The 12,086-nt window shown below is 42.3% G+C and overlaps 1 protein-coding gene across 2 annotated transcripts in view; it reads left to right on the top strand.

Annotated features, from left to right (window-relative positions):
• Positions 1-10,947, top strand: part of txndc16 (thioredoxin domain containing 16) — a 33,875-nt gene extending 22,928 nt beyond the window's left edge. The window contains exons 19-21 of one of the 2 annotated variants that reach the window (XR_013789061.1): positions 2,154-2,344; positions 7,119-7,618; positions 10,887-10,947. Coding sequence is in view for 1 of the 2 variants with exons in the window: in XM_079495033.1 (XP_079351159.1) it covers positions 2,154-2,344; positions 7,119-7,375 (448 nt within the window). In the remaining variant the exon portion in view is untranslated. Of the gene's footprint in view, positions 1-2,153; positions 2,345-7,118; positions 7,828-10,886 lie in introns of those variants that run through there. The other variant, XM_079495033.1, reaches the window with a different exon arrangement.
• The last annotated feature ends 1,139 nt before the right edge of the window (positions 10,948-12,086 follow it).

Raw genomic sequence — 12,086 nt, 5'->3', positions numbered from 1 at the left:
GGTTTAAGAGGTTTATGGATTGATGTTTTACTGTCGGAGGTCAAAGTGCAAATCTTGACTGGACATCATTCTTGTGACGGTCAGTTCGTTCCCACAGTGTCCAGATAGGCGGCAGAACAGCAAAGAGTCAATAGCGTAAAGAACAACAACTAATGGCTGCCATCAATGTTTATATGATATTGCAACGACCCGTGCATTGCTCACACGGAGAACATCCGATGCCAGTGACTATCTTTGACTGTATTTTGTTTACAAATGGAACCAAATGGTTCCAAATGGTTCCATTTGGACACTCTCAGAGTTGCAGACCTGTTGGTAATACTCATTTTGTTTGTTCACGACAAAAATTACATTTTGACAAAAAAATTCCACCACAAGCCAAGATGACCCCTGGTCTACACCCTCCCCAAGATGACCCCTGGTCTACACCCTCCCCAAGACCAACCAGTAGGACTTAGTACAGATGACCCCTGGTCTACACCCTCCCCAAGACTAACCAGTAGGAGTTAGTACAGATGACCCCTGGTCTACACCCTCCCCAAGACTAACCAGTAGGAGTTAGTACAGATGACCCCTGGTCTACACCCTCCCCAAGACCAACCAGTAGGAGTTAGTACAGATGACCCCTGGTCTACACCCTCCCCAAGACTAACCAGTAGGAGTTAGTACAGATGACCCCTGGTCTACACCCTCCCCAAGACCAACCAGTAGGAGTTAGTACAGATGACCCCTGGTCTACACCCTCCCCAAGACTAACCAGTAGGAGTTAGTACAGATGACCCCTGGTCTACACCCTCCCCAAGACTAACCAGTATGAGTTAGTACAGATGACCCCTGGTCTACACCCTCCCCAAGACCAACCAGTAGGAGTTAGTACAGATGACCCCTGGTCTACACCCTCCCCAAGACCAACCAGTAGGAGTTAGTAAAGATGACCCCTGGTCTACACCCTCCCCAAGACTGACCAGTAGGAGTTAGTAAAGATGACCCCTGGTCTACACCCTCCCCAAGACTGACCAGTACGAGTTAATACAGTGAACTATATTCATGGGGAGAACTGGGATAACCGGGAAGAAATCAGTTGATCCAACAATTCAAGTGTCAGTGTCCATCGCCTGCTATAGTCTGTTCTGTTTGTGGAATACTGATTGATTGACTGACTACTTAGGGATGGGAATTATCAATTAATTCATTAATTATTGATAACCTTATCGATTGATTAATTGGGTAGTTGATAAACGGCGTTTATCTGAGAATCTTAAAGGACCACTTCACCACTTTTAAACCTACTAGTCCTCACTAATAATCATGATAAAATGGCTACCATTTTTTTCTACTCAGTCTGTGTCTCATAGGAGGACTGTGGGCAGTTCAGAAACCCGTCCACCAGTGACATCATCGATGGGGAATCCAAGCTATTAGAAACTGCAGGCTTGCTAGTCCTGAAAAGTTGCAATGCGAAAATGGAAGCCATCGTTCTCACGATAATAAAAATCTAAACATTTTTGTAAAAAAATATTGTTTAAAAAAAATCTGCCTAACGATGATGTCACTGGTGGATGGACTGCCCACAGCCCTCCTATGAGAAGCAGACTGAGTAGAAAAAAATGGTGCCATTTTATCATGATTATTAGTGAGAAACTATTATATGAAGATGGGTTGAAAAGTGGTGAAGTGGTCCTTTAATTTCCCTCAATAATGTCTAACATAAAAATCTACATTTTGCTGATATACAGAAAGAGCATATTAGGCAAAAGGCATATTATATTCCTCAATCAAATATTTATTTGACCATTTGACATGCAGGGCCAGGCAATGGCATCTTTTATGAGGAATAAAATTAAATGAAAAGTTCACTGTCTTGTCTGTCACATCACATGCAATAGCAGAGACGTTTCTGTGGCTACCAAGGTGGGGGTAAAGGAGACTTTTTTTAACCGGCCCACATGTGCGTTCCTCGGCCATGCGCGCACGCGCAGACGGCATTACTTTTCACAGAAAACCGCCCAATGGTAGAACCGCAGCATTTCACCAATGAATTGTTAACAGTTAACAATGAATTGAATAATTTCTTAACGGCCATTAATCAATTAACGATTAACTTAACTTAACATGCCTACTTCTATTTATTTTCCCTTCTATTTCCTCCGTAGAGGACATACTCCAGCCGGAGCCTCTGTCCTAGAGTCATACCTGGGCTCTCTGCCCGCCCTCCCTGCTCTGGTCCTGTCCCATCTGTCTACTGGCCGGGAGCTCTACCACTACCCCCCTAACTCCCCCATAGTGGCACACTCCATCATCCAGTGGCTACAGAGGATAGCGGACGGGGTTGAACCACCTGCAGGTAAGACCGGGGGTGATGGAGGTGGGGGGATAATCTATAAGATATCTATAAGATAAAGATAATAGAAAACATTCAATCAAGTTCTGGAAATGAATGCAATTTTAAAAAGAAGGTCTAGAATGGAGTGGAGAAGTGACGTTCATGTTGCAGTTCATGTTTTATCCTCTAGGGGGAGGTAAAGTACAACTGTCTACTGTGCAACTGTCATTGATTAATTTAATACTTAGGACCACAATGGAAATAAGTCCCCAGGCTTTTTGTGTTAGCCTAAAAATGACATTTCTGCAATGTTATTTATCCAGTGTTAAAATGAGCCCTGCATTGAATTGCCCTATTTATCTAATCTGTTCACATCTCAGGAACACTGGCTGTGTTTATGTAACAGACCAGGATTCTCAGTTGCTGATCTGTGTTTTCCACATTAACATTTGCGCTTTCATAGCAAAGATGAAATAGGAAGTACAACAGGTTACGTCATTCCCTTAAACTTAAAGGCAACCAAAGGCCAGATCTCTTAAACAATACACATCTAATGACTGGGCAAGTGGAAGCATTATTAACCATGTTACATTTACATGGACAGATATATTCCACGTATTAAGAAAAATGTAAACACTAACTAAGATTGGAATAGAATATTCCATTCCGGTCTGACCCAAATTAAATTTCTTTCGGGTTTGGAGGGATATACCGTTTGAATCGGGATATATTTACCATGTAAAAACTTTATTCGGAACGCTAATGAGAATTTGGAATACATGCATTATTTGACACATGTCTGCCCTTAGTGCTGCTGTTAGAGAAAAGCACAATGCTTTGGTCATGCAAACCAATGAGGAACGAGGAATACTTTTATTCAGGTTCCATGTAAACAGTTGGGTATAGAGGGTATGCGCATGCTTAAAGTGAATGGCCCATCGAGTGGCAAATCGAGTGGCAAAGCAACAGGCAAAGTGAGTTTAACATTGTTTAATGACGTTTACTGCAATCAGATAGGACTTTTCTGTGTGGATGCATGGGCTGTCAAGGCCAGAAAGTAGTTTTTTGCCACTCAGTGGGCGTTCCTGCATAACTTCCTGGTTTGGTGATGATGTCCCGCGCATACTCTCTATACATTTCTGTTCGGAATGAATTCATTCTCTGAATGAATACATATTGTCCATGTAGCCACCAGCCAGTCTGTGTGCTGTGAACAACATCTTCTATGGTTCTGAGACACCGTCCATGTAGCCACCAGCCAGTCTGTGTGCTGTGAGTGTGAACAACATCTTCTATGGTTCAGAGACACCTGTTCTCCTTAGTTTGTAAAAATATTTGTGCCCTGCAAGCTCACGTTGCTTTCATTTGCGCTGCTGAGTCAGCTAATTAACATACAGTAAATCACCCTGGCTTTATCTCTTTATTTTACTGTCTCGTTCTCTCGCTCGCTCGTTCTTTCTATCCTTCTCTCTCTCTCTCTCTCTCTCTCTCTCTCTCTCTCTCTCTCTCTCTCTCTCTCTCATTGTGTCTCTTTCTGTGGCATGAGCACATGCTGAAACTCGAACCCTGCTGCAAGACAAATGCACCGTTGACATTATGTTAGCAGCAGGCCAAGTGAATAACTGACATTATGTTAGCAGCAGGCCAAGTGAATAACTGACATTATGTTAGCAGCAGGCCAAGTGAATAACTGACATTATGTTAGCAGCAGGCCAAGTGAATAACTGACATTATGTTAGCAGCAGGCCAAGTGAATAACTGACATTATGTTAGCAGCAGGCCAAGTGAATAACTGCTCACACATCAACAGATACAGCATGACCTCACTCCATCTGCAGGGCTTTAGCCTATCTCACTGTGGTCACCTTGTCAGATTTGTATAGGCCTGAGAGATGGAGGGACAGGGAGAGACGCACACACAGGGAGAGAGAGTCTGGTCATCCAAAGAACTGTCTAGCAGGAAATACAGCAGGATTTGCTGTCCTAACATCTATTAGTTAAAACAGCAAGCGGTATCCAGTATGCTTTCTGGGATAAGCCAATGTGCTTTGAAAATGTCAGCGGGGGGTCGCCTTACTGCAGAGAATGTGAAGTTGGGGAATTAGATTACCCAGACAACGCAGAAGGCAGGACTTGAAGTTGGAATGCACTCATTTCACAAGTAAAAGTGTATCTGAACTGTACTGTACTCATACCAGCATTCAGTGTGTAATAAATTACCAACAGACATATTTTAGGTTCTGTCATATTTTGACACATTGCAATTCATGTTACATTACATATTGGGTTTTTAAAGATATGCTGAGTTGCATTCTGCCACTTGTAAACAACAGGCCAAGTTGTCCTCCTCCTCAAGTCTTTGTCAGCGGGTGAAAGCCAACCCCAGATCTACTCGTTTTAGAATGATGTTCTCTTCTAACACAAAGCACTGTTACAAAGAATCAGTTTACTTTAAAGGCTTTGTTTTGAAACCACACGCAAATGATTGTAAAAAGTAGTTCTTAGTTCTTAGGGTGTATTATTTATTTTATTTTTTATTCACTTCATTGTTTGGTCCTTAACAGAGACCATGTCCCAGAGAGAAAAAAAGTTAAAAAACACAAAATAGAATACGCATAAATACATAAATAAATACACAATACAACAGCAGAAAATACAATTTGACAGTAAGAACCTTGGTCAGTTAGTGAGTGGAGATTAGGTGGAAAGTATGGGGCAGTCTGTCTGCTATTTTAAGCTGGAAGCTAAAGCTTGTAAATGGCCTCATGTGGAAAAAAAAATGAACAAGCAAAATTTAATTTTTACAACTAATATGAAAGGGATTTTACTGTGACACAGTGAGCCTATAGCTGTGGTCATTTCCATTCATTAATCCAGGCATGGCAGCGTGTGGCAGTGTCTGCTAGTGCTGCATGATTCCTGCTAAAATGTGAATCTCAATTTTGCTCCACAAGAATAGAGCGTCGCAGTCCCGCCCCCTACCAGGGCCCAGGAAATGATTCTCTGTTCATTTTCCTCATAGACATTTCAAAAAGTATTTATTTAAAGACCTTTTAAGCCTTGTACAAAGCCAACTCTTGTCATGACAAATCATGACAACAAACGGGCCGAACAAATAATTAGAAAGAAGAAGAAAGCGGCAGGTTACAACACTTTCTTTGTTGTTTTTCTTCTTTGTAATTATTTGTTTGGTCCAAAATATTGTGTTTGTTGTCATGATTTGTCACGACTCGAGTTGGGTTTGTACGATGCTTATATGGTCTTTAAATAAATACTTTTTGAAATGTCTATGGGAAAAATGCATTGGGAATCATTTCCTGGGCCTGGCGTCCTCTTGAAAGGGGGAAGGACTGCGACGCTCTATTGAGGTCACTATTCTCACACAATTCTATTTTTCTTCCTATGCCTACTCTGAGTGTACAAACGTAACCAAATTAACCCATAACGTCCATTTAGTGCATTTGTAATTTTGTACACTCACAAAGTTAAAAGTACCACCGCAAATGTTACTCTGTAGTGTAGTTCTGGATCCACTTGAACTATGATGACCTCACCTGAAGGCATTACTATGTGTGAAAGGAATGCGTGAGAGGTTTATAATTTAGGGTCTGCATTATAATTCTCCTAATAAAAGGGTCTCTAAGTGTTGCAGCTGCTACTTGATGGTGATAATGATGATGATGATTGTGATCATTCAGTTAATCTAAGGCTTAAAGGACCACTTCACCACTTTTCAACTTCTCTTCCTATAATTGGTCCTAACTAATGTTCATGATAAAATACCACAAATGTTTCCTACTCAGTCTGTGTCTCATAGGAAGGCTGTGGGCAGTTCAGAAACCCGTCCACCAGTGACATCATTGATGGTGAATCCAAGCTAATAGAAACGGCAGGCTTTCATTTCCTGAAAAGTTGCAATGCAAAAGTTGAAGCCATCGTTCTCACGATAATAAAAATCCAAATCTTGTTTAAAAAAAAATCTGCCTAATGATGATGTCACTGGTGGACGGGTGTCCGAACTGCCCAAAGCCCTCCTATGAGACACAGACTGGGTAGGAAAAAATGGTGGTGTTTTACCATGAATATTAGTGAGGACCAATCATATGAAGAGATGTTGAAAAGTGGTGAAGTGGTCCTTTAAGTCATGAACCTTTGACTGTTCTTTACTCGGACCAGTTTGACCACCAGTATAGTTGGAGACCTGAACACGGCAGCACCGATCTGGTTCATACTCGTCGCCTGTCGTGGTCTGATATGTGCCAGACACTCCATAACCAATCTGTCACTATTACCAACAACATTCCATTCATTATCTCTGTTAAACCTCCACAGATGTGTTCTGTTCTGTTCACTGCTTTGGCGCTTAGGCTAGATTAAGTATTTGCCAACAATCTACTTAACTGGCTTTATTTTTTGCAAGGCAAGCTTAGACTGTTTATGCCAGCCGTACACCAAACAACTTTTAAAACGGTTTCACTGTTGCAGTCAAATCTTAATAAAATCAAGACAGGTGGTAGTTTGAGCCGACTTAACCTTAGATCGAATTTCATACATCATGTTACATGTCGAAGTGTCCTTGGGCAAGACACTGAACCCTACATTGCATCCAATGAGTCAGTCGGTGTGAGCTCGCCACCATTGGTGTGTGAATGTGGGAAGTGAGGATACTGGTGTGAACTGTTTGCCGCTTCACCTCCCAATGTATGAATGAATGAACCATTGTAAAGCGCTTTGAGCACTTGGAAAAGCGCTATAAAAATGCAATTCATTATTACCTGTCTGCCATAACCTCCAGGAATGATGGGCGACGAGCGATGGATGCCCGTTGCTCCGTTCTACGACTTCCTGGCGGTCATGGACCAGGAAGTGCCTGGCCACGCTCAGCAGCGAACGCCACAGACCAAGGAGAAGAAGAAGAGAGGAAGGGGCGTGGCCAGAAACGACAGCGAGGAAGACAGAAACCACAAGGAGGAGGAGGAGGTGCCGAGGGGTAGAGGAGGAGACGACAGGCGGTCCGATTCGTCCACAGCTCCACTGCACTCTGAGCTGTGACCGTGTGACACGGAACAAAAACAGAACAAACACCACTTCTCTATGCTTTCTCCGCTCCTTTTTGAGCGGTGCACACCGTCTCCTTTAAAGGGAATCTGTCTGTCTGTCTGTCTGTTTGTCTGTCTGTCTGTCCCTGTCTGTTTAGAGTAGGTCCTATTGACCCTGCTGTTTACAGAGTACGACCTATTGACCCCTGCAGATGCCAGGCCATTCCAAGCTAATTACACATGCGCACGCACGCAGGTACACACACACACACACACACACACACACACACACACACACACACTGCACCGCTCAGTTCACACGGAGTGCAATTCTTTCCCTCTATGGCCATTTGTCAAGAGACTGTACAGTGCAAGCTCATACACTGTTGTTGTGAGCTTGTTGATTGCCGATTTTTGGCGAATGGCTGCTTATTGATGCCAAATGTTCACCTACTGGCGCAGAATAGGGTCTCTAGGGTTCAAGTGGTTAACCACACATACAACACATACAGTACTGTATGCTTTGTCATAAGACCTTTTTTTTAATTCTGTACATATTTGAAATTTCTTGGAATATAATTTCTTTGAAACATTTCAGAAAGTTTTGGCCAGAACATGGTGCATTTGCAAACTTCCAACCGTGGAAACCCCTGAATCTTTTTATATCACAGACGAGATGTTATCAAATCATCCCGGAAAATGGTTCTGAAAAATGGTCTGGATAAACACTGTCAGCATATGACTTGACAGGATATGACTTGGCCAGAAAACTGAGAGATACATGCAGATATAGAGGAGAGAAGAGACGAGGTGAGAGATACATGCAGATATAGAGGAGAGAAGAGACGAGGTGAGAGATACATGCAGATATAGAGGAGAGAAGAGACAAGGTGAGAGATACATGCAGATATAGAGGAGAGAAGAGACAAGGTGAGAGATACATGCAGATATAGAGAAGAGACAAGGTGAGGGATACATGCAGATATAGAGGAGAGAAGAGACAAGGTGAGATACATGCAGATATAGAGGAGAGAAGAGACAAGGTGAGAGATACATGCAGATATAGAGGAGAGAAGAGACAAGGTGAGATACATGCAGATATAGAGGAGAGAAGAGACAAGGTGAGAGATACATGCAGATATAGAGGAGAGAAGAGACGAGGTGAGAGATACATGCAGATATAGAGGAGAGAAGAGACGAGGTGAGAGATACATGCAGATATAGAGGAGAGAAGAGACAAGGTGAGAGATACATGCAGATATAGAGGAGAGAAGAGACGAGGTGAGAGATACATGCAGATATAGAGGAGAGAAGAGACAAGGTGAGAGATACATGCAGATATAGAGGAGAGAAGAGACAAGGTGAGAGATACATGCAGATATAGAGGAGAGAAGAGACAAGGTGAGATACATGCAGATATAGAGGAGAGAAGAGACAAGGTGAGAGATACATGCAGATATAGAGGAGAGAAGAGACAAGGTGAGATACATGCAGATATAGAGGAGAGAAGAGACAAGGTGAGAGATACATGCAGATATAGAGGAGAGAAGAGACAAGGTGAGATACATGCAGATATAGAGGAGAGAAGAGACAAGGTGAGAGATACATGCAGATATAGAGGAGAGAAGAGACAAGGTGAGAGATACATGCAGATATAGAGGAGAGAAGAGACTAGGTGAGAGATACATGCAGATATAGAGGAGAGAAGAGACAAGGTGAGAGATACATGCAGATATAGAGGAGAGAAGAGACAAGGTGAGAGATACATGCAGATATAGAGGAGAGAAGAGACAAGGTGAGAGATACATGCAGATATAGAGGAGAGAAGAGACAAGGTGAGAGATACATGCAGATATAGAGGAGAGAAGAGACAAGGTGAGAGATACATGCAGATATAGAGGAGAGAAGAGACGAGGTGAGAGATACATGCAGATATAGAGGAGAGAAGAGACGAGGTGAGGGATACATGCAGATATAGAGGAGAGAAGAGACAAGGTGAGAGATACATGCAGATATAGAGGAGAGAAGAGACAAGGTGAGGGACGGAGAGAGTAGAAAAACACAAGCTGTCGCTACTGTGAATTTTTTTTTTTATAGTTTTTTATTTTTTAAATGCCATGGATGGATATATTTTTGTATTGATTGTATTTATAATATTATGTCGTTAACATGGCATTGAGCAAAATATGTTGCGCATGGTCATTCACACACAAACACACGCACGCACGCACGCACGCACGCACGCACGCACACACACACACACACACACGGAGTGCAATTCTTTCCCTCTACGCCATTTGTCAAGAGAATTGCCTGTACAGTGCAAGCTCACACACTGTGTGTGTGCGCATGCACGCGTACACACACACACACACACACACACACACACGGTTTACCTGATTAGTGGCTAATATGTTGTATTTTTATAACGTTGTGGTTTATCATTTCAACCAAACCTCTCACCACTGCCATGCTCAACTTGACCATGAGATCGTTTCTATTGGTGGAAATTAAAATATTTCCTATTTCCAGTACTTACTTCTACTCTTAGTTACTTTGTATATTTTGATTATTATTACAAAACAAACATTAACCACTTTGGCATTGTGAGCTTGTAGATCTGCTATTTGCAAAGGATGTGCATACAATTACTTGTGAAGTAATTTTAGTTTTGGTACTTTGAGTACATTTGGATACCAATACTACAAGTACATTTTGAATTCCGAAATGTACTACTGTAACAGAGTATTTCTACATTGCAGTATTTGATACTTGCTACAGTATATTCATTCCCTCCTCTTCAGTTTTGGTATTGTCTATGTCTAGAATAGACCACACTGGCTTGGTCTGATTTACCACTACCAGACAGGTACCTTTTTATAAAAAGTGGATACTTCTTGACCAAAGCTGCAATTAAGAAGCACAAACTTTATATATTTTTTCTCCTTTCAGCATACAGTATACGTATCTGTACAGTAAGTGACATAAAATGAACATACTATTGTATTACCGGTTTTCACACTGGCTTTTCTTTATTTGTATAGTATTTGTATAGTATTTCTTTATAAGTACATCATTGAGTGAAGAAATAAGACACTGGATTTATGACTTTGTGAAACATTTGTCAATGTTCCTCCAAACCTGATCTTTGTTGAGTGGATTTCCAACCATGGAAACACCTGGAAAATGAATATCACATCAGCGGTCATCAAATTATCCTGGACAGTCGATGGCTTTTTATATTTTATAATTATTCCCCAGACCTCAGAAAGCACATTCACAACCTCACCTCACAAACTGATAACACAGCCATAAAAACCATTCCCCAAATATAACTACCTAATCATCTTCCCTAGTAAAAACTATATCACATTCCCCCATAACCTTTTCCCTTTCCCCCCCCCCCTGAAATGTCACTAAAGCGGTAATGACTGTTTTGACCGGTAGTTGACCGGAGTAGATCTATTCACCATCTCACCCACATGGAAAGTGAAGGCCATCCTGTATTTTCCTGTCATCCTCAGTGTTCTATTCCAGAATGACAGTCACCATTGGAAACCATGCGTCAGGGTTCCTGGCAGCCTCCCGTGACGAAGATGAACTGTTCTGATTGAGCTGACAGGTGGTTTGACACTAAGAGAAAGAGAAAATGCTAAAGCAGAAAGCCTGCAACGCTCCAAATTAGATGACTGGTCTTATAGGTGCAAGGCTCAAAGGTAGATGACTGGTCTTATAGGTGCAAGGCTCAAAGGTAGATGACTGGTCTTATAGGTGCAAGGCTCAAAGGTAGATGACTGGTCTTATAGGTGCAAGGCTCAAAGGTAGATGACTGGTCTTATAGGTGCAAGGCTCAAAGGTAGATGACTGGTCTTATAGGTGCAAGGCTCAAAGGTAGATGACTGGTCTTATAGGTGCAAGGCTCAAAGGTAGATGACTGGTCTTATAGGTGCAAGGCTCAAAGGTACAATGAAGGAATAGCCATGCAGAACACAAAATATGTCCTTTTCACGTTTATTTACCTCTGACGGACAACGGACGTGTTTATTAAAGCGATGGAGAGACATGTGAGACCTGTTATGCCTTTGAACTGAACCTCAGTTGGCCCTGTACCCCCCCCCCCCCCCCCCCCCAGATAAGTAAGCCTGGGACCGAGGCTACCCGCCCCCCTCAGGTCACCCAGAATCTCTTTGGCAAAAACAATTGATCTACAAGCTCAGAACGTGTTGCGTTGTGACATATTGTGAGCTTGTAGATCTGCTATTTTTTTTTGTGGCTTTCGCCTTTATTTTATATTTTTATGGAGGGACAGACAGTAGGCTGACAGGAAATGGGGAGAGAGATGGGGGGGAAGACATGCAGTAAAGGCCGTCGGGATCGGGAGTCGAACCCGCGGCACACTGCCAGACTGGATTACCAGCCAAGGTGCCTGGCCAGATCTGCTATTTTTGGCCACAGAAGATGGATGCTGGGGTTCAATTGGTTACATAGTGGTCCTCACATGCTCTTTGCCCTTTCAAAACATCTGGATTGGCTGATTATGTATTGTTGAATGAATTCTGTATCAAATTGGAAGTGACGGGGCTCAACACGTGTGATTAAAGGCCAGGCCAGGCCAAGCTAATTGGCTTGGAATGAACCATGACAGTTGGAACAGACTCCACACGGTCTGTGTTTATTTTATAGGACCAATTTTTCCACAGGAGCATTATTAAAAGATTACACTA

The sequence above is a fragment of the Electrona antarctica genome (genome assembly GCF_951216825.1).
Source record: "Electrona antarctica genome assembly, chromosome: 24".
In the NCBI taxonomy this organism is placed as follows: Eukaryota; Metazoa; Chordata; class Actinopteri; order Myctophiformes; family Myctophidae; genus Electrona; species Electrona antarctica.
The sequence above is the reverse complement of the archived record's forward strand: the minus strand, read 5'-3'. Positions and strand labels throughout refer to the sequence as shown.